Source organism: Myxine glutinosa, chromosome 3 (genome assembly GCF_964187855.1).
Source record: "Myxine glutinosa chromosome 3, kmMyxGlut1.1, whole genome shotgun sequence".
In the NCBI taxonomy this organism is placed as follows: domain Eukaryota; kingdom Metazoa; phylum Chordata; class Myxini; order Myxiniformes; family Myxinidae; genus Myxine; species Myxine glutinosa.
This window is the reverse complement of record NC_136263.1, coordinates 81440346-81462630: the sequence shown is the minus strand read 5'-3', so window position 1 is coordinate 81462630 and position 22285 is coordinate 81440346. Positions and strand designations below refer to the sequence as shown.

At 46.0% G+C, this 22285-nt stretch overlaps 1 protein-coding gene across 1 annotated transcript in view; it reads left to right on the top strand.

The window, feature by feature from the left end:
• HAGH (hydroxyacylglutathione hydrolase) overlaps window positions 1–22285 on the top strand; it is a 51437-nt gene that overhangs the window by 6927 nt on the left and 22225 nt on the right. Inside the window, exons 3-5 of the mRNA XM_068110553.2 lie at window positions 1486–1550; window positions 13830–13947; window positions 14061–14169. Coding sequence (XP_067966654.2) covers window positions 1486–1550; window positions 13830–13947; window positions 14061–14169 — 292 coding nt within the window. The remainder of the gene's footprint in view (window positions 1–1485; window positions 1551–13829; window positions 13948–14060; window positions 14170–22285) is intronic.

Here is a 22285-nt window from a genome sequence, read left to right as displayed (position 1 = left end):
AGAGTTAGGGATTAAAGAGTAGAGCCCCTGTGTGTCCTCACCTGGTTAGCCAAACCTTTGTCTCTTTTAGCACCGCAACCACATAGACATTCCGATAGGTCCTTAGCGCAACACTAAGAAACGCTCTTCCCTGACATGACTGTGAAAGAGAACCGGCAAAAGGAAACCAGGCCGGGACACCACCGATAATGGCCGCCGCCATTTACACCTCCGACAGGCCTATCCACCTCGAGTGCCACGTGCTATGACGACACCACAGGCCTGTGATTCGGTGGAGGCCACTGATTGGGTGGCGCGCCAAGGCTGACTTCACTGCCGCGGAGTGATACGAGGGGCGGCAGGACTTTTCGTGAGTGAGTTGGCTGAGTGAGTTGCGCTGCAGTAGGTCTTGCGCCGAGTGAGTCTTGAGAGGCAGTAAAGTGAGTGAGGTGAAGAGTGAGTGAGTTGCGCGGCAGTTGGTCGAGTTGGGAAAAAGAGATCAGCGAGCGCCGAATGCGAGTCTGAGTTGGTTCAGAGCAGTTGCTTCTGGCAGTGGACTTGCGCTCTCGTCCCCCCCCTTTGCCGTTCTTCGGCGTTCTGTGTTCGTGCTCGAGTTGAGGGTCGACCTTGTGTGGAGCTCGCTGGCCTGCGTTGGACGCGTGGTGCCTGGTGCACAGATCTCGTGGGCGGCGAGAGGATCGGAGCTTGGAACGGGGCCTACCTCGTGTGCGGGCGATCGGCGCTTGTGGAGCTTGGAGCGAGGCCTCGTGGGTGCATCGGGGCCGAACGGAGCCGTGTTGGACGGCAGCCAAAGACAAGATGACAAGAGACAGATATGCTCACACACCACAGACGCACATAACGAATGTGTTTCTTTTGTTAATCCATTCCTTTGTTCTTGTTTCTGAAGTCGGTGTGTGGGATCCCAATTTAGTTACCTTATTTTATTATCGGCGTGTATTTTCCTGTCCTTGCTTTTATTTGTAATAAACCCTTGTATTATTTTCTATTCCCCGTTACACCTGTGCCCGCTTGAGTTAATCCCCTTACAGGACCGGAGCTACGTCGGTGCGCTGAAGGTAAGCTTTTGCCGCAGCCTTCATTTTCCTTCTTCCTCCCACGCGACATATAGCCGAATCCGTGTTTGGTTGTTGCCTCCGAATAAGACCGTTTAGGCTATCTGCGACTCTGGTGTTAACCGGAGTCGCGCGACAATATAATAGGTGAAGTAGCGAATATAATAGGTGAGGAACGCATTCCATGTTTATTTTATTAATTATTGTGAGAAAAACTGCTTTGATTTTCGTCATTTGTATATTCCTCACACTTTTCAGGAACACATCTCCAATGTAAACCAGAGTATTCATGTACAGTGTTAATATAAGCCCTGTAACATGTATTTCAGATTGAGAGGCATACCTTGTGATGTGATAACTCTTCTCTCTCTTTTTACTCAATGCTTGCCCTAACTTGCTTTCATGAACGTGTTTTGTCTTTTGGCTGCAGATTGTGGATGCAGCTCGACATCATGGGGTACAGCTTAACACTGTGCTTACGACTCATCACCACTGGTCAGTTGTGATAGGAAATTACAATGTGATGTATATAACTGTCGAGCTCTTGCAGTAATTAGTCTTGTCCCGAAGGGTGTGTGTGTGTGTGTGTGTGTGTGTGTGTGTGTGTGTGTGTGTGTGTGTGTGTGTGTGTGTGTGTGTGTGCGTGTGTGCGTGCGTCCATGTCCATGTGTGTGTGCATGTGTCTATATATTTTTCGCTTTAAAACATTCTTTCTCTGCAACTGCTTGTCTGATCAAATGTGAAACTTTAAACATGGGAGATACTCCCCATGGAGAATATCTTATTGATAACTCTGATGTGTAGTTCACATGGTATGGCAGACATATTGGAAAAAAAAAAAGTGTATAATTTGCTGCGAAACTGTTATCAACTCCCCATTGGGTTCATTGGGTGATAACAATGACGTCCTTATCAAAAACATCTGAAGCTTCATATATCTGAGCTACGATCCGATGTAAATGAAGAATTAAGGTATGTGGTGACGTCAGTCATGTGGTCTGGTGGCCATATTGGATTGAAAATAAAAATGGGAAAACTCTTTTTCTTCATAACTGTTTAACAGATTGATGCGAAACTTCATACAATCAACTGGCCTTGGGAACTATAGTTTGAAGTTTGTTTTTTTTCTATTTAACTGCGTTGACGCAATTTAACCTTCATAAACTTTAAACACCATCTTCTGCAGAACTGCTGAATGGATCAATGAGAAATTTTGTGAAAAAAAAGTTTATCAGTCATGTGGTTTCGCAGCCATATTGGATTTTAAAAAAAACTTTAAAAAAAATCGAGTTCTCTGAAACCGCTAATCTAATTAATATGAAACTTGAAACGCATGCTTAAATCCCGATGGGGGAAAATATTTGCAAACTATGATGTCTTCAGTCATGTGTTTTGGCCACCATCTTGAATTTAAGGAAAAAATGAAATAATCTTTTTTCGGAATACCTCAACGGATCAATGCAAAATATCAAACATATGATTAACTACTGATGTGAGAAAAATATTTGTTAAATTATGACGTCATCAGTCACGTGGTATGGTGGCCATCTTGGATTTAAGGACAATAAATTGAAAATCCATATTTCCAGAACCGTGTAACCGATCCAAGCCAAAATTTACAGATATGATTGACTGCCAATGAGGAAAATTTATTGAAATTATGATGTCATCAGTCACGTGGTATGGTGGCCATTTTGCCTGGAGGCCTATCATTACTGCTCGCAGTTCTAGTTTTTTTTTTTGTCATGTAGTCTTAGTATGGTATTTGTATGGTATTTGCAATGTAGGTTAAGTAAAGAGTAGAGAAATATGCACTAGCTGGCCATCATAGTAAAAACAGCTTGTAACTATCAAATCGCCATTGGTCAGAATCAGATATCGCTGTTGGACAATTGCACGGATGAGTGTCAAGGTCAGGACTCGTCCAGGCAAGTGGAATCGTGCCCGAGCAGGTTGTGGCCTTGCATCTTTGGGCAGCTGTGTGATTGGCTCTTGAGTGGTGTGTCTAGTTTGCAAGGTATAAAAGACTGACCAAGACCACATGAGTGACAATACATTGGCGGACAGGGGAAGCAGATCAAGTTACTTAGTTGGGATCATGTCACAAGTCACATTGTGTTGCGTTGCATTGCATCATGGTATGGTGGGGTTCTCCATTCAAAATGATGACGCTCTGAGAGGCTCCCTCAGTGTGATTGACACAGCTGTCCTTTGTTGGGATTGCACTCTTTCTAAAGGGTTATGAGCTCATGTCGTTGGTTTAAATGGACTCTTCGGAAGTCGGGCCGCAACTGGCTTTGTGTGTTTAAACACCTTTTGGGGGGGTAGTCATCGGACTGTGACTTGGTGGTGGTATAAAACTAGTATATGGGCTACTTGAAGACCTCATGACTGTTACATTATATTTTTATTTTTTTTATTTGCCATATTTGCCAATTTGCCATTTGCCACTTTATTTGCCATATGCAATTCCAGGAGGCGGAGGAATAAAGCCATTGCTATTCACGGCACACTGCAAAGTAATAAAATTAAAGACCATGAGGAAATGCCACACACAAGTTCAACATTGAGCACTTGTGCTGTTTGGAAGAGTGGGTGAGGAAGAGAATGAACATAAATTTCATCGTTAGCCACCATTCTGTATAAACACCAAGGTGGAAAGAGTTTGAAGTGAAATAAAACACACAGCAGGAATGATCAAATTACTTTGTGCTAAAATGGGGATTTTTAGAGCCGAGGGCTTTTTTTGTTGTTTTTTTTACATCCTATTCGACACACATTGCAAACATGTGGAATAGCCACTTAAAACGTGCATCGTTAGACTTTGCGTCGTTGCAGTAACCTAAAGTTATTACATTTTAGGCCCTTGGGGTGCACTCTATGTAATCTTGCCCACTTGAACAAGGGTCACGTACAATCATTGTAAATCACATTGCATCAAATATTAAGCGGTCTCCCTTAGGAAGTTTTTAGAGGAAGGGCACGGAGTTGCAAATTTACACAAATCATGATTGTTTGAGGTGTTTTTAAAGGATTAATTTGAAATAATGTTACATTAATCTCATTCGAAGTAACATTCGATATTACACAACTTGCACCCGTAATCTATCTCACTCGATGTTGGCAGCAACCTCGAGAACTCCATGATCAATCAAAATATTGTAGAGATGCTCCCCTTAGGTCTGCAGCCATTTTGTTAAGCAAACAACAGCAGATTCCGTTATTGATAACAAACGTGCAGGTGGTAACACTCAAACGTTTGCTTATGCGCATAGAGTTTAGAAATATTCAATCAAACCGCAAAATAATACATATTCAGTGGGGTAATTTCGTAAACACTGAAGTACATATCAAAACATCTCTTCATAACTTATTTGCGAAGTTTGTCATGCTGATGGTGCGTTGGCTCAACACTTCACTTCAAACTGATAAATTATTATCATTATTATTATTACTGCTATAGTATTGTTCCGTTTGTGGGGGGTAGGCATGGAATACCTCAGGAAAGTTCAGAATATGTATGTTGTAGTATGGACCGTGTGACATGAAGAAGACGAAACCCATCTCTATGTACATAAGCAGGGTAAATGTTCAGGTTAAGTGTTTGCATGTCGCCATAAGGAGGGTGGTTTTGTGCTAATCAATTATAAGGCTTATGGTTAATCCCCAGTATGTGCTTGCCTCCCTGTGATTTTTCCCTAATGTTCTTATAAAACTCAGCCGGCCAGGTAATGCACTAATTCGCTCACAACGCCACCAGGGCCGACAGAAACAGCATTTGGCGATCGACAAGTAAACTCCGACGTCATCCGAACATTCCCGAACAGAGATTAGACTCCGCCCTCCGACGACTCGTGATGGGGAGGCTATGCCCCAAGCTTCGTGACTGGTTTAGAAGCCATGGAGTGATGAACAGAGCTCGGTGATTGGACAGAGTGTGACATCAGCGGTGGAACATTTGAGAGCTAGGAGAGCAAGAAGAAGCCGTCTCGCCATCTTGGTCTCTTTGTCCTGGCGTTCGTTGGAGGCAGTCGCATTCTCTCTTCTGGTCCTGGCTGCGTGGTGGATGGTTGCTCCTCTCATGCAGAGAACCTTCAGAGCATTGTGGAGTTTTCGCAATGTTGGAGGAGGGGGGTGTTGTTGCACTGTGGTGTCTTTTGTGGGGAGCAGGGCCGTGTTGCGCTTGGCGGTGGAAGCGAGGAAGGGCTTGTTGAGTGCCTGCTGACGGTTGCTCCTCTCGTGCAGAGAACCTTCGGAGCATTGTGGAGTTTTTGCAACATTGGAGGAGGGGGGTGTTGTTGGACTGTGGTGTCTTTTGGGGGAGTAGGGGCCACGTTGCACTTGGCGGTGGAAGCGAAGAAGGGCTGGTTGAGTGCCTGCTTGCACCTGGGCATTTTCTGACGCGTGGGTTCGGCGCCATTATTGGGGTGTGTCCCACACAAGCGGCTACACTGGCAGCAACGACCAATGTGCCCTCGACACACTTTAGAGCCAGAGCTGAGGGTCAGCCCTACAGTAAGGGAAGTTATTTTTATTTATCTTTCCCCCTTGTTAGCTCACCTGGAACGAAGTTCAGGGGAGCTTATGCGATGGCGCGTTGTCCGTCTGTCCGTCCATCCGTAAACACTTGAAACGTCTTCTCCGAAACCGCTGATGGGATTGCGACAAAATTTGGCACAAATGATATTTGTTGTGTTATGACTAAAGTTTGTTCACGGCATAAAAAAAAATTTTGAAAGTTGGGGGTCTACGGGGGTTTGCCCCCCAAAATATAGGTATTTGCTTTCTTCTCAGAAACTTTACATGCAATGTTGATGAAACTTCACAACAACCTTCATCACCCATGATGTACCAATGTTTGTTCAAGGCATTCGAAAAATTGGGGTCTTAGGAGGTACATGGGGTTGGGGGAGGGGGCGGGTTCCCTCCAAAATAGGTATTTGTTTGTTTGTTTAAAGTCTTATGATTATGTTAGTATGATTCTACATGCTGCCCTGTCTTCCAACAACCATTGAAATTGGTTTAAAATACCCTTAGTTGGTGCAGTATACTGTTTATTCTACCAGGTGAGTGCCAGGGCTATTGCCCCTATGTTTAATAAATTGATTTGTGTTGCATTTTCAATGGTGTCGTGTTTCTGTGTCTGTGGGGCTCGGATTATCTCATGTGTTGCCGATCAGGTAAGGCTTCGGGCTTTCCCGCATGTGTGAAAAGATAATCCCGCCAATGTTCGAAATACGCCTCGGAGTTAAAGCTCTTTTAACCTCGGAGGGTCTCGGAGGCTGTTCGTCTGAAGCTTCATCAGCCACCCATGGACAGGACAGTATTATATAGAGAAGGGCCAAGAGGATGGCCAAGATGTATGTCCACGCACCTCTAAGCCATCTAGCCTGGGTTTTAATCCCGACCCAGCTATAAACATTTATCCCGGTGATTCACAAGGCAGGGCGATTCATCAATGTGTATGTGTGCTGTCCCTCGGATGGATATTAAACTGGGTATCTCGTCTGCTGGCATTAGTTGATGGACATTAAAGATCCCATGGTGTCCTTCGTGAAGAGTAGACAAGCTATCGCTGGGACCATGGATAAATTCCAAATTCCTGCCCTGATTACTGCTGGAAGAGGGATGGCAAACCGACCTGTATGACCCCGCGCCCAAGAAATTGCTTCGGCGGAACCAACTCTAACGCAGTATATGGTACATCAATCATTATATCGGGAAAGCTGAAGTACACCTGATGTCTGAAAATGCAATTATTTTATAAAAGTTTTAATCATGTTCAAGAGACAATGAAACCTAGAATGGCACTCGGTAGACCTTGTTCTTGTTGCCTATCCCTCACACAAAGTTGTATTTGTACCCGAGTTTGGAGTTTAGAACTTAAAAGATGCAGCCGTGTCTAAGGAACAGGCAGACAAACAGAAAGCCACAGAGAGATAATGGCATTTGTATATATGATTTGCAAAAGTATTCTCCTAACTATAAATGTACTTCTTTTTTTTTTGATAACCTTCTCAACGTTTAAATCTGAATTGAAAACTTTCCTGTTCAGCAAAGGGGATGGAGGGGAGGGAATTGCCTTATTTAATACTATAGGATCTTTTACTTGCATTGCCTTCAGAAAGTATTGTCGCGTCCGCAGCTAGTTAACACCGGCCTTGGACAGATGAACCGAACCAGCCTTAACTCCCGAGGGGATCTCCAAATTATGGCTGTTATTGCATGCGCAGGATTGAAGAGGCATGAAGTGTTTAACTACATGAAAACAGGTTTATACCGAAACCCAAGAAGAACACAATAACGAAAAGGTAATGATAATGATTTGTACCAAAATAAGGCGTGGAATGACAAATAAGGCTGAGGTAAAAGTGAGTAAAAGCTACGGTGAGGATCCTCTACACAGACACACAAAACACGCACACAGGGTAAAGTAACAAAACAATAATTCCCCTCCGGCACTTAGCTGTCGCCAAAAGGATTATTGTTGGTGAGGTCGGCAGCAGTGGGGTCCGGAGCCACCAGGGTGGGAATCTTGGAAAATGGTGAAAACACCGTACGTCAAAGGGCTCGGTAACGAGGCGGGAGGCGAGCACGTAGACTGCCCTCCTTGCTTCCTCCACTGTTGGGGAAGGGCAGCGCGGCCTCCAGCTCCTCGAATAGTCCAGCGGTCAAAGGTCCTTCACGATCCCGTTGAAAAACGTTCTCTTCAAAAGCGCACAAAATGGCCAAGCTTCTTTTCGCGAACCAACCGCTCAGTTTCTTGATACAAAATGGCCAAGCTCTTTGCTCGCCAAGGTCTAATCGTGCTCTTCTTCTTCGAGATCACCTATGTCATCCACCACATCACTCGAGGGGCGTGGCCTTCCGGTCCTGTTCCCCGCCCACCGAACCATATTACTTCACCTCTCCTGGGCGAGTCTTTGCTGCGCCGTGTCCATGGAGCATGCATAACTTGGCGATGTCATACTTGGCCGGCTGTACTGGAAGAAATGTTAGGAATGACTACCGAGGGTATCACGAACAGGGGAAATTAGCCTTAAACCCTATTACTAATTAACACGTCATCATCCCTCGCATGATAAACATTTAAACAACCTTAAACTACATTTTCCCGACTTAGTACATTGAAATGCTCCGACACGTCACACTGTCCATGCTATTTCCTATGCAATCCTACCTTTCCAACGGTATTCTCTTACTATTCTCTTACTATGTATTGAATGAATGAATGAATGATCGTTTTAAGGCCATTTTCCCCCGCTAGAGCGGGGGTTAGCTTTGCGGGCCCCATGACAATCATGGTTCCCTGTTTGAGGCAATGTTTTTATGGCCGAATGCCCTTCCTGACGCCAACCCTCAGTCACCTCTTACGACGTGCAGGGATACGGTGTACCTATTCTGAATCCGGGTACACACCGTGATCATTCATCCCAGCAAGCTGGTACTCAATTTGCCGACCTCGGAAGGATGACAGGCTGAGTCAACCCCCCTGGCGTTAATTCAGCGATCGACCGGGATTCGAACCCAGGATCCTAGGATCCCAAGCCGGCACCCTAACCGCTAATCCAACACCAGGCTCAATTATATCCTCAACGGTGGAATAAAACTCGAGACCGTCAAAGACTTAAAGAATCTTGGTCCCTTCGTTAACACAACTGCTCAGGAAACCAAACAAAGGAAAGCTGCCACATGGACAGCTAGCGCCAAAGTTTCAATAATAGGGAAGTCGACACACTCTCGGAGTATCAATGAATGACCGTTCATGGCAACAGTTCAGCCTTTCCTGCTTTAGGGAAGTGAAACATTAACCCACACTACAACCTACACAAAAGGACTTGATGGATGCTGTACTGGACTTCTTCGTTCAGATTTCAACGTCCATTGGTCTGAACATATGAGAAATAAAAAGCTCTGATTCTCTTTCAAGGCTGTCGGTTAAAATTAAAAGAATATGTCTAAGGATTGCTGGGCACTGCTACAGGTGCCAAAACGAAGCAGTTTCCAATCTTGTACTATGGAGATATAAACATGGAAGGCTGAACCGGGGCAGACCAGCCCTCAACTACATCATGTTGAAGGAGGATACAGGCCTGGAGCACACAGCAAAGCTTGATTGAGAGGACCAGAAGCTGAAAAACTGTGATCCGAGTGCGGCCGAAGAGCTGACTTGGGAAGAAAAAGAAGGAAAAACAAAATGGGATAATGGTAACAAAAAAAGTAACAAATTCGATAAATAACAAAAGGACGACTACTAGTAAGGGAAACATATGAAAATCTGTTAACTAAATTGTTACCAAAAAATTTCTTCACCAATATGTTTGTAAAGGTGTGTAATAACATGTGTTAAAATGTTGAAGGTCAACTCCCGTGGGAAACCCAGAAAAAAAGCTGTTGAATTCGGGTACTGAAAAATTATTTTCGAGAATTTTTATTTTTTTTAATCGGCCCTTAAGTAACTTATGAGGGGTCAAATAAGGGTTTTTCATGATTCTGAGTTGATTGTTAACATTTATATTTCACCACAGACACTCCTTTGTGGAAAAATAATTTCTAAATATATCTCATTTTCTACTTTGCAGGACATGGAGTCTAGCAATATGGATGAAGACGTTACTCCACCTGTGCTCAATTGCTTCATCTGTGAACGCTCGGATACACCAGCTGAAAGGCTCATACAGGCAACTCCAAAGGGATACTCAACTTTATTGAAACAAGCAGAAACTGTCGAAAATGTTACTGTTGTGGAACGTATGAAGGAGGCTCAAAAGGAAGGAAAACTGAGGTACCACCAGAAGTGTAAAAATGATCTGTACAACAACTTTGTTGCAACCACCAAGAAGTCAGCTCAAGCATCAAAGGCAGAGAAAGAGTCATCAAAGTTGAAGAGAAGACGCACTACTTGTGAGTTCAGTTCATCAACTGGCTGCAGTTCTAGAAGATCACAGTCAGTTGACCTCCTGTATAAGGTAAGGATGTATGCATTCTTTGCAACCAACCAGCCCAGCTCTACAAAAATAATCCAGCACAAGCTCGAAAGAAATACAGAGTGCCAGATAATTTGACTGCAGATACACTGAAGGCAAGCTTGCTGAAGACAGCACGGAGTCGCGGGGATGACTGGGGCACTGAAGTCACTGGACGCCTGGAAGGGATCAACGACTTGGTAGCAGAAGAAACACTGCACCATTTGCGATGCAAACTTATGTTTGCGAGAGGTGACAGTTTGTCCAAGACTGATGAGGAAGGAAAAAGGAAGAGAGGACAGAGGAGTATTGATGAGGAGCGAGAGGCAGTTTTTATTGAATTCTGCAAATGGTTAGACTCAGAATTAGAGCATGGGGTAATGAACATGGACCAAGTCCATGAAAAGCTGCAGGAGTTTGATCAGTCACCAGAGAAGAGCCTTTCTTATTCAAAGCATTGGCTAAAGATAAAACTTCTAGAGAAATACGAAGACACCTTGTATTTCACAACACAGGAAAGAAGGGCAGATGTGCTCTGTCTCAAAGATGGCACCGACAATATTCTGCGAGCGCATCATGCTAATCTTGACCATGGAGATGAGAAGACTCAGATCATAAAGACGGCACTCAAGTTCATATCCAATGATATTGCCTTGATTGATTTAGGTCCAAAGTCATACCCCACCACACACAGTATGACTGACATCGATAGTCAGCTGACACTTGTTCCTGCAAGCCTTCAGATGTTCTTGAGACCGATTGTCAAGACAGACGTCCCCGCGACTCCGTGCTGTCTTCAGCAAGCTTGCCTTCAGTGTATCTGCAGTCAAATTATCTGGCACTCTGTATTTCTTTCGAGCTTGTGCTGGATTATTTTTGTGGAGCTGGGCTGGTTGGTTGCAAAGAATGCATACATCCTTATACAGGAGGTCAACTGACTGTGATCTTCTAGAACTGCAGCCAGTTGATGAACTGAACTCACAAGTAGTGCGTCTTCTCTTCAACTTTGATGACTCTTTCTCTGCCTTTGATGCTTGAGCTGACTTCTTGGTGGTTGCAACAAAGTTGTTGTACAGATCATTTTTACACTTCTGGTGGTACCTCAGTTTTCCTTCCTTTTGAGCCTCCTTCATACGTTCCACAACAGTAACATTTTCGACAGTTTCTGCTTGTTTCAATAAAGTTGAGTATCCCTTTGGAGTTGCCTGTATGAGCCTTTCAGCTGGTGTATCCGAGCGTGCACAGATGAAGCAATTGAGCACAGGTGGAGTAACGTCTTCATCCATATTGCTAGACTCCATGTCCTGCAAAGTAGAAAATGAGATATATTTAGAAATTATTTTTCCACAAAGGAGTGTCTGTGGTGGAAATATAAATGTTAACAATCAACTCAGAATCATGAAAAACCCTTATTTGACCCCTCATAAGTTACTTAAGGGCCGATTAAAAAAAATAAAAATTCTCGAAAATAATTTTTCGGTACCCGAATTCAACAGCTTTTTTTCTGGGTTTCCCACGGGAGTTGAACTTCAACATTTTAACACATGTTATTACACACCTTTACAAACATATTGGTGAAGAAATTTTTTGGTAACAATTTAGTTAACAGATTTGTGAAATATCTCATAAAATGCCCTTACTATACCGCGGCTTGGGTAATAATTCTGATCCAAGCTTTGCACGGAGACACTACATCAGCTAAACAATAAATAGTCAGGGTCATAATAAATAATGATTAAACTCTAAAATACGTGCCACACACCAAGACTCACCTCCCACTCTTTTGCGTAGCGCATCACAATCTTGCGGCACTCTGCGTTGTACTGCGCAATGCCAATCTTCTTCACATCCTCGGGGCCGGTGATATTCAGTCTTGTCGATCTCATATTCCACAGGCAGATTCCCTTACTATATTCTTCTACCCCCATGAACGTAACAATATTTACACCCCTTGACATTTTTCATATTTTATTGCGTTGCAGCCTGAATTTTAAATGGATTAAATTGAAGTTTATTGAGATTTAATTAAATTAATGAATTGAGATTAAATTGGTCTGAATACATAATTTTTAAAAAATATATTGAATATATAATTATATAATTATAAATAATCTGAATACAGTGTATAATTTTAAATACTACTTAATTAAAATAATTTTAAAATAATTAAAAATAAAGAGGTTAAATATATTGAGTCAATAAGTATTCAACCCCTTTGCTATGACACTCCAAATTTAGCTCAGGTGCATCCCATTTCCTTTGATCATGCTTGAGATGTCTCTACAACTTGATTGGAGTCCACCTGTGGCCATTTCAATTTATGGGACATGATTTAGAAAGAAGCACACCTTTTAGATAATGCTCAGATGTCAGAGCAGAAACTACACCATGAAGTCCAAGGTACTGGCCGTAGAACTCCAAGATAGAATTGTGAGGAGGCATAGAACTGGGGAAGGGTATAAAACAATTTCTAGAGTGTTGAAAGTTCTCAAGAGCACGGTGAGCTCCATCATTAGGAAATGGAAAGAATATGGAACTACTCAGACTCTTCCTAAAGCTGGACGCCCAACCAAACTGAGCAACCGGGCAAGAAGGACCTTGGTCAAGGAGGTGACCATGAACCCAAAGACCACTCTGACGGAACTACAGAGTTCCTTTTCTGAGATGAGAGAGCATGCTGGAATGGCAACAGTGTCTGCATCATTTTACAAATCTAGTGGCCAGATGGAAGCCACTCCTGAGAAAAGGGCACATGACAGCATGCCTGGAGTTTGCAAAAAGGCATGTGAAAGACTCAGAGCATGAGACAAACTATTCTGTGGTATGATGAGACAAAAATTGAACTATTTGGCCTGAATGCAAAGTGCTATGTTTGGCAGAAACTGAGCACAGCTCATCACCCATCTAACACCATCCCTACCGTGAAACATGGTGATGGCAGCATCATGCTATGGGAATGCTTTTGAGCGGCAGGGACTGTGAGACTTGTAAGGATAGAGGGAACAATAAATGGAGCCAAATACAAGCAAATCCTTGAGGAGAACCTGGTTCAGAGTACAAAAGACCTTAGACTGCGTTGAAGATTTATGTTCTAACAGGACAATGACCGCAAGCATATTGCCAAAGCAACATTTGAATGGATACAGAACAAGAACGTGAAAGTCTTTGAGTGGCCCAGCCAAAGCCCAGACTTGAATCCCATTGAGAATCCATGGAAAGACTTTAAGATTTCTGTTCACGACGGTTCCCATCCAACTTGACAAAGCTTGAATAAATCTGCAAGGAAGAATGGTATAAACTCCCAAAATCCAGATGTGCAATGCTGATACAGACATACCCAAGAATATTTGAAGCTGTAATCACTGCCAACGGCGCTTCTACAAACTATTACCTCAGGGGGCTGAATACTTATATAAATTAGATATCTGTGTATTTCATTTTTATTTATTTTGTAAAGATTTCTAAAACAAAAAAAAATCCACATTGGCGTTATGGGGTATTGTGTGTAGATCAGAAACAAAAAAAAATCTCAATTTAATCCTTTTTAAATTCAGGCTGTAACATAACATTTGAAAAAAAGTCAAGGCGTGTGAATACTTTCTGAAGGCACTGTATCTGTTTTGCTTTTGGGCTGTATGTCATGGAAAAAGCAACTTTGACAAAGGTAACAAGGTGTGTTCATTTTCTGGTACAGTTACTTGTGTTACTGTCAATAATAATTCAAGCTGTGTGGCACTTCATGTTGAGCATTAATACAGTGCACAGACATGTAAACTGGACCATCCTGGGACAATCTTTTTGTGTGCAGGGATCATGCAGGTGGAAATGAGAAACTGGTTAATATGGTACCTGGCCTGACTGTGTGCGGAGGAGATGGCAGGATAGGGGCGGTCAACAAAAAGGTCTCGCCGAATGAGGAGTTCAAGGTGTTTGCCAAAACCCTCACCCTAGAATGCAATTTGTTTGACCTGTTCTTTTGCACAATTATTTTATTTTATTTTATTAATTAACCATTCCCTGTTTTCACACTTGTATGCAGATAGGCTCATTACGAGTGCGATGTCTTTTCACACCATGCCACACATCTGGGCACTTTTGCTACTTTGTGACCCAGGATGGAAGTCCCGAACCTCCTATTGTCTTTACTGGTGAGCTTTTGTGTTTTGAACAACAGCTTGTATCACATTTTGACAAAAAAACAGGAACGCTTGCTTAAGTACACCTGCATTTTCAGCACATTTTGCTCCACATTTGTGTATTTAACTTTAAATCAATCACTGCATGTTGAAATGAGTACCATGCAGACAAGGAACTGTCCGTAGAACTCCGACATAGAATTGTGAAGAAGCATAGATCTGGGGAAGGATATAAAATAATTTCTAGTGTTGAAAGTTCCCCAAGAGCACAGTGAGCTCCATTATTAGGAAATGGAAAAAATATGGAACTACCCAGACTCTTCCTAGAGATGGCCGTCTGACCAAACTGAGCAACCAGGCAAGAAGGACCTTGGTCAGGGAGGTGACCAAGAACCCAATAACCATTCTGACAGAACTACAGAGTTCCTTCTCTGAGATGGGAGGGAGAACCTGCCAGAAGGACAACAGTCTCTGCAGCCCTTCACAAATCTAGGGTTTATGGGAGAGGAGCCAGACGGAAGCGCCTCCTACGAGAAAGGCACATTACAGTACACTTGGAGTTTGCAAAAAGGCTTGTGAAAGACTGAGAACATGCGTCAAAACATTATGTGGTCTGATGAGACAAAAAATTGAACTATTTGGCCTGAATGCAAAGCGCTATGTCTCGCAGAAACAAAGTACAGCTTATTAACCATCTAACACCATCCCTATACCATGAAGCATGGTGGTGGCAGCATCATGCTATGGGGATGCTTTTCAATGGCAGGGACTGTGAGACTTGTATGGATAGAGGGAACAATAAATGGAACCAAATACAAGCAAATTCTTGAGGAGAACCTGCTTCAGAGTGCAAAAGACCTGAGACTGCAACATCGATTTATGTTCTCACAGGACAATGACCCCAAGCATACAGCTAAACCAACACTGGAATGGCTCAGAACAAGAATGTGAAAGTCCTTGAGTGGCCCTGCCAAAGCCCAGACTTGAATCCCATTGATAATCTGGCATGGACATGGAAGAATGCAGCGTGGGAGCCTTCACATCTCAGTGCCTTGGGGGGAGCTAGCGTGAACTTTGCGGCTATTGGTGGATAAGTGCCCATCGACTGAGTGTCAACATCAAATAACAGAGTGCATGGGGACTCTGTTCTCACCGCAGTAGCTGGGGACCACGACCACCCACGGAGAGTCGTGGGCCTCCAAGCTTGTGCAACCTTCGAGGGGGACGAGGCGGGCTCACCAGAACCCAACGTACCAGGTCAAGTTGGGCCGTCTTGTCTACCCCAATTCTCTCTCTCTCACTCTCACTCTTGCTCTCTCTGTCTGGGTAGATGTCACTTTTGGACCCGATCAACCTGCAACGACCTGCACAAAAGGTAAGGTGCTTTGAGGTGTACTGTCCCGAGCGTTTGGTACTTGCTCAGAAATTGGGACAGGAGTAATTTGGAGTGGTGACGAGCGAGAGCGATTACATGGTCGTGAGTGGATCGGGGTTGTGTGACAAGGTGTCTTGTGGGTGGCGTTTGTTATATGTGTACAAGGTTTTGTGTTTTTGTGGTCGTGAGAAAAGTTGAGATGTGATTGGAGTGCGAATGTGGGGATTTCACATGTGCGCAGGCCATGGCAGTGAAGGAACACAAGGACATCGTCTTTTTGCACTGCAGTGTTTGAGAATTGAATGGCAGCGGGGGAGGGAATGTCATTTTGGATTTTGTGAGTGGTGAAGGTGTGTGTGTCCGCAGGTACGGATCAGGCTCTGGAGGAGCGGTGACTGCGGCTCCTCCTGAGGTAATTTGTCCCTGGCAGCCGCTGGTGTCTGGAATTGGAAATTCGTCAGAAGGGGAGGGGGGGGAGGGGGGGGGGGTCTGTTGGGCGACCAGAGGGTATGGAGATCCCTGGTGATCCGGAAGAGGCCAAAAGGAGCCTGGATGTTGTGGAGACCGTCCCTGGCGGGACGTACATCTAAGGACCTGTTCGGCTGTCAGGGCCCAAGAGTTGAAGGGGGGTCGTGGGGGGGGGGGGGGGGGGGGGGTTGAAGAGGTCGCAAGTCAGGTACTTGCTTTTGGACTGCGGGCACCACAGCCTGAAGCACCCCACCATCTGGTTGTACAGTACCTCCCTGCTGCGTAATTGAGGACACACCTGTATGTAATGCCATTTAAGCCATGGTCTTGGGGGGTGGGGGGGGGGGGGGGTTGAATGGACGATTGATTATTGGGGTTTATGTGTGAGTGAATGGTCGAAAATCGACCGATCCATGTCGCTAACCTGTGCCAGGAGGACAGGGCCTGTGTAAGTTTGGGTAAATTGGGATGGCTCTGCAGGTAACGTTGGGCATTGTGGCATCCACCGGGGAACGTGGTCTGTAGAACGGTGGTTGTACAAATGTTTTTGAATTTTTGAATACGTTTTGTGGTTAAGATAGAGTTTTGTGTGTTTGACATTTTCTTTCCGTCCCAGGAGTTAGGAACGACGAATCAACGGTGTAAATAGTTGAATGGTTGTCTAAGGGGTGTAGAACGTTAAGGAGAACAGGTAAGTTAGCTACGGCTTGCTTCCCACAGCCCCTCCTAATTTATTTCATAGGCTAATTGAGTGTGAGTCGGTCAGTGTTCAGGCTGGAATGGTAACGCCTGCAGTGAAACTTGCTGGAGCTACAGTTCCGGGGATGGGGGGGGGGGGGGGGGCGGGGAGGGGGGCTGAGGGGGGGCTGAGAGGAGGGCTGTGTGTTACGTCTGTGGGGGTAAACGATGAAATACCTTAGTCGAGATAGAAATGTGTAGATTAACATGCTCCTAGTGACGCGAAGAAGAAGCCCACCATGATGTAACTAAGTAGGGAATCTGTATGGAATAAGATCGTATATGTGTCTCCATACGAGGGGTGGAGCTATGCTAATTAGGAAGGGCTTAAGGATAAACCCCAGCATGTAATTGCCCTGTGATTTTTTCCCTTCATTGTTATTGCATCAAAAAGGGCTGCCATTACAACAACTATAACAAATGGACTCAGTTGATCACAGTGCCGCTAGCCCGGCACATTTGCCGATCGTGCCAGTCAAGCCCCGTCTCATGGCCTTCAACGTCATCTGAACATTCCCGAAGAGAGATTAGACACTGCTCCCCGACGACTCGTAACGAGGAGGCCACGCCCGGCCTTCGTGATTGGTGGGGTGCAATGGGATGATTGAGTAGAGCTCGGTGATTGGACAGAGTTGTGACGTCAGCATGGAACATTCAAGAGCTGAGGGAAGAGAACACGGTCCTGCCATTTTTACTCTTTGTCCTGACATTCGTAGAGGGCGGTCGCATTTCCTCTCTTGTCCTGAGTTTGGTTGCGTGCAGCTGCATCTCGCTATTGTTACGGACTCCTCCCCAAACCCCCTGGTCACGGTGTACCTCCTAGCCCCGAGAGGAGTCACGGCAGAACGATGTGTTATTCAAATCCACAACATTGTCCCAATGATAGGTTTAATGCGAATTCGATCTCTGGCAACACCTGTAAAAATACGATCATGCAATATATCAGGATTATATAATAAAGGAGAAGTCCAGCAATTGACAATCAGTGCAAGCAAGCCTGGTTCATCTAAATATACGCACCATTCGAGTCTACGCTGTCACAGATTATATGTCACAGGAATGATCCGGAGCGATGGTCGTCCGAGTCCTTATAGACGCCTCTCAGTGGTTGGAGAGAGCATAACACCTGGGTTCAACTTAGGTACAATTTCATTACATTCTCCCCGCCGTTATAACTACACTCCGCTAAGGCAGGAATGAAGCACACAGTAGCATAAAAGTAGGGGCAGCAATTGTCCGTCCATGTCAGTCGGTCCATCCGTAGTGATCGGGGCGACGAATCTCACTTCCGGCACGAGTCCGGAAACTACCGGGTACTACATCCCCAAGACCGGAGTCCCCTGCGTCGGAGTAGCCGCCTAAGTCAGGTGACGGAGGTGGCACCACCGAGCCTACAGGTTGGGGTGTGTTTAGCGGTGAGAGGGCCGGCAGATACTCCACAGGCGGAGCAACGGGAAAGTCCATGGACTCGTAAATTGGTTCGTCAATTTCCCCACAAGGGGCCAGGTGGCGTACGGAGACAATTGACTCCCGTCCATCAGACATCAACACACGAGCATGCTCGGGATTAGCTTGGAGTACCTGCACCTTATCCACCAGTGGATCATACTTACTCATGCGAACAGCACGTTTGAGGAAAGCCGGTCCCGGCTCCACAAGCCAACTAGGTAAAGATCGGGTACTACCTTTCACGAGCCTCGATTAGCTCTTTCACGAGCCTCGATTCAGTATACAACAACAACAAAAAAAATAAAAATAAAAAATAAATAAATAAATAAATAAAAACTCTTCGGGTGATGAAACATCCGTTTGTGTGGAGTTTGATTGGTAGCCGTACACAGTAGAGAGCTGATCTAGTTCAGTGCCGCAGGTAGCGACCAAGCCCATTTGTCTAGGCCTCGGCCGAGGGACTTAAGGCTCAGCGTAACGGCTCTCCATATAATACCATTGAAGCATTCGACCTGTCCATTCGCCTGCGGCCTATATGGAGTGGTATAGCTAGAAGTGACATTATGCTGGAGTAAGAAGTTCCTCACTTCCTGGGACAGGAACACCGCACCCCGATCGGTATGCACGTAAGCCGGATTCCCAAACATAGAAAACAAGTTCTGCAGGCACCGGATAACCGTGGCGGCTGTCATATCTACGCACGGGAAGGCAAAAGGGAATCTCGAGAACTCATCAACGATTGTGAGCAGGTAACGAGAGTTACTCGAAGCCGGTGACGCCGGCAGTGGCCCTTTGAAATCCATCGTCAATCTCTCCCACGGCCTAGTAGCTTGGACCAGCGTCCCCATAGGAGGGTTGTAGAAGCGCGGTTTGAGTTCAGCACATTCAGAACAAGCACGACAGATTTGACGAATATCCTCAACCGAGTAGGGCAAGTTACGACCGCACAAAATGAGCGAAACGCGTCACCCCGGGATGGCACAAGGTGTCGTGCAAAGCGCGCAGGTCCTCAAAAGATATGAGACTCACACACGTCGGTGGCCACGACAAGGCGTCGGCAACCAGGTTATCCCTCTCCCAGGGCGATATTTGATTGTGTAGCAGAAATCGGCGAGTTCGATCCGCCAGCGAGTGATTTTCTCATTCTTAATGCGTTGAGCATGCTGGGTGTCATACATAAACGCAACGCTTTGTTGGTCCGTGATAATTTGGAAGCATCGTCCAAGCAAATAGGGACACCAACGCCGAATCGACTCGTCGATGGCATACGCCTCCTTTTCGACAGACGAATGTCTCCGCTCAGCGGAGGAGAGAGTTCGCGAAAAGAAGGGCACAGGGCGCCCCCCTTGGGAGAGAGTTGCAGCTATCGCATGATCCGACGCATCACTTTCCAAAACAAAAGATTTATTTTCATCAATCGTCGCCACAGCGGCGCCAGCGATGTCGGACTTAAGGCCATGGAAAGCAACCTTGGCGGCAAGGCTCATGGGGAACGCTTCGCAGTCCACAAGTGGGCGGAGCTTCACAGAAAATTTTGTACCCACTTAGAATAATGAGCGAACAGCCTGAGAGCACGCTTCAACGAAGCACGATCGCAGGGCGGTGCCATGTCGAGCAAGGGTCGCAGACGCTCCTTATCTGGAGCAACCGAGCCGTGGGACACGGTGTACCCCAGAAGATCTATTGTGCGAGCGGAGTAACGACATTTAGCCTCGTTCATAGTTAAGCGATACCTCTGCGCGACCTCGAGGAAGCGCTTCAGATTAGCATCATGATGTTCCTGGTCATACCCGCAAACCGTGAGATTATCCAGATAAACAAAGACATCGGTCAAGTTCACCTTAGCGATGAGGTCGTCCATAGCCCTCTGAAAACAAGGGACCCCGTTCGTGACCCCAAAAGGTAGCCGGGTGAACTGGTATAACCTCTGACCCGATTCAAACGCTGTATAGATGCGATCTGCCTCCGAGATGGGGATTTGATGATACGCACTACGCAGATCGAGAGTGCTATAGACCGAATACTGTGCCACCTGTCGAACCAGGGAGTCCATTCCTGGGAGTGGGTAGGCGTCCAGCTGTGTAAACCGATTAATCGTCTGCGAATAGTCGATTACCATGCGTTTGCGATGTGATTCGCTTCGTACCACCAGAACTTGGGCCCGCCATGGCGACCGACTAGGTTCTATGATACCTTCCTTTAGTAGCTGGGCCGTTTCTTCCGCAATGAATTGCGCGTCAGCTCGTGAGTAGCGTCGCGATTTAACCACGACAGGTGTACAGTCCTTGGACATATTGGGGATCAGCGACAGTGGCTCAATTTCCATCCCTGCAAGAGCACACACAGCAAGAGTATCAGTACCACCAAATTCCATTTCCAAACGTCCATGTCGCTTGAGAAAATCATGTCCTAGCAAAACTTCTACGCATAATGCTGGTAAGACCATTAGATGCACATCCGGAAACATTCGACCCTTAATCACAAGCTTCAGTCGACATGCCCCTTTTGTACTAAGCCATAGCCCCTCAGAGGCCATAAAGATTCGACGTCTTGTCCCTAGAATCGGCCATCCATGTTTCTGCACAAGTCGAAAATCAACATAACTATCCGTGGATCCCGTATGGATCAAAGCATTAGCAAAAATTCCTTCGATCATGAGTGGGATTATAGCACGAGCCAGGCCAGGTGGACCTGTAGTTATGGAGTCGTCGAAGCGAGGCGCTCGTGCCTCGCGTGTGGATCCAACGCCAGCTAAAGTCTTTCTTGCCGTTGAAGTCGTTTGTAGGCCAGTCATGCCGCCTCCAGAGGGCGCACGTGCCACGTGTGAAGTTCCCAGCTTTCGTGCCGTGAAAGTAGCTTGTAGATCATACGTGCAGCCTCCGGAGGGCGCTCGTGCCACGCGCGGAGTTTCAAAGCCAACATTAGCCGATCGGGTAGCCGATCCCGGAAGTTGGCAGGGTGTCGGAAGAATGCCGGCCAAGGACGGTTGCGCAGCGTACCGAAGTGTTTGTGCCACTTGTTTAGTCAGCGCGGCGAGTCTCACCATGGTCGAGCTCTCAGCTTGGGGCCGACGGAAAGGGGCTATCCCCATCAAAGTCGGGCAGAGGCGTGCCGCACGCCGTTCGGACCACTGGCTCGGAGATAAGCACATTCATCGTCGAGCGGGCTCATTTGTCCCGCGAAGCTCGGCAAACTTTTGCAAAATGTCCCGTCTTTGAGCACAAATGACACTTCGCATCTCTAGCAGGGTAAACAGACCTAGGATGATTCCGATTCCCACAGAAATAGCACGTAGCGTTACTTCCGGGCTTGGGTCCAGCTGCAGCGGCCACCGTCGAGCCCGGAACGGGATCCTCGGGAGTGGCCGGGGTCTCCGATTCCGGCGAAGGTGTCGAGGCTGCATCCACGACCTCGGCGGTAGCTCTTTCCGGTCGAGTCTGTCGAGATGTCCCCACAGTGACGTATGGGCGTTCATACGCATCGGATTGTTCCCGTGCTTCGGTGTACACGTGGGATAGCCGGAGTGCTTCGGCTAGTGTCAAATCGGCTTCTTCAAGTAGTCTCTGTCTGACGACTGGTGACCTAAGACCTGCGACGAAAGAATCGCGAACAAGGTCATCACAGACTTGTTCATGAGTGCGTACCTCAGGGGTACTCTCCTTCAGTAGGCGTCGGAGGTCTTGAGCAAATTGTACCAAAGTCTCCGTGGGCTGTTGTCGTCGAATCGCGAGCAAATGTCGTGCATAGACCACGCTTCGTTTTTTTATGTAAATACACCAGCTCAGCCACAGCTGCATCGAACGTCTCACATAGTTAAATTGCCATGTACACGGTATGATGCACCTTTGATTGCAGCACTTCGAGTTTTGTTTCTTCGGCGACGAGTGCCTGAGCCTTGAACTGGTTATCCAAGATTTTCAGCCAATGTGTCAGTTCGGCAGCCGCGTCCGCCGCCTGAGGGTCTGCTCCGAAGATCGGCACTTGGATCATCTTATGAGTCGTGTCGGTGTCGTTCGGGTCCCGTTCTCATTCAAGATGAAGAGAAGAATTCGCATTAATTGTTGTAAAAAGTCAAATCCACAACATTGTCCAATGATA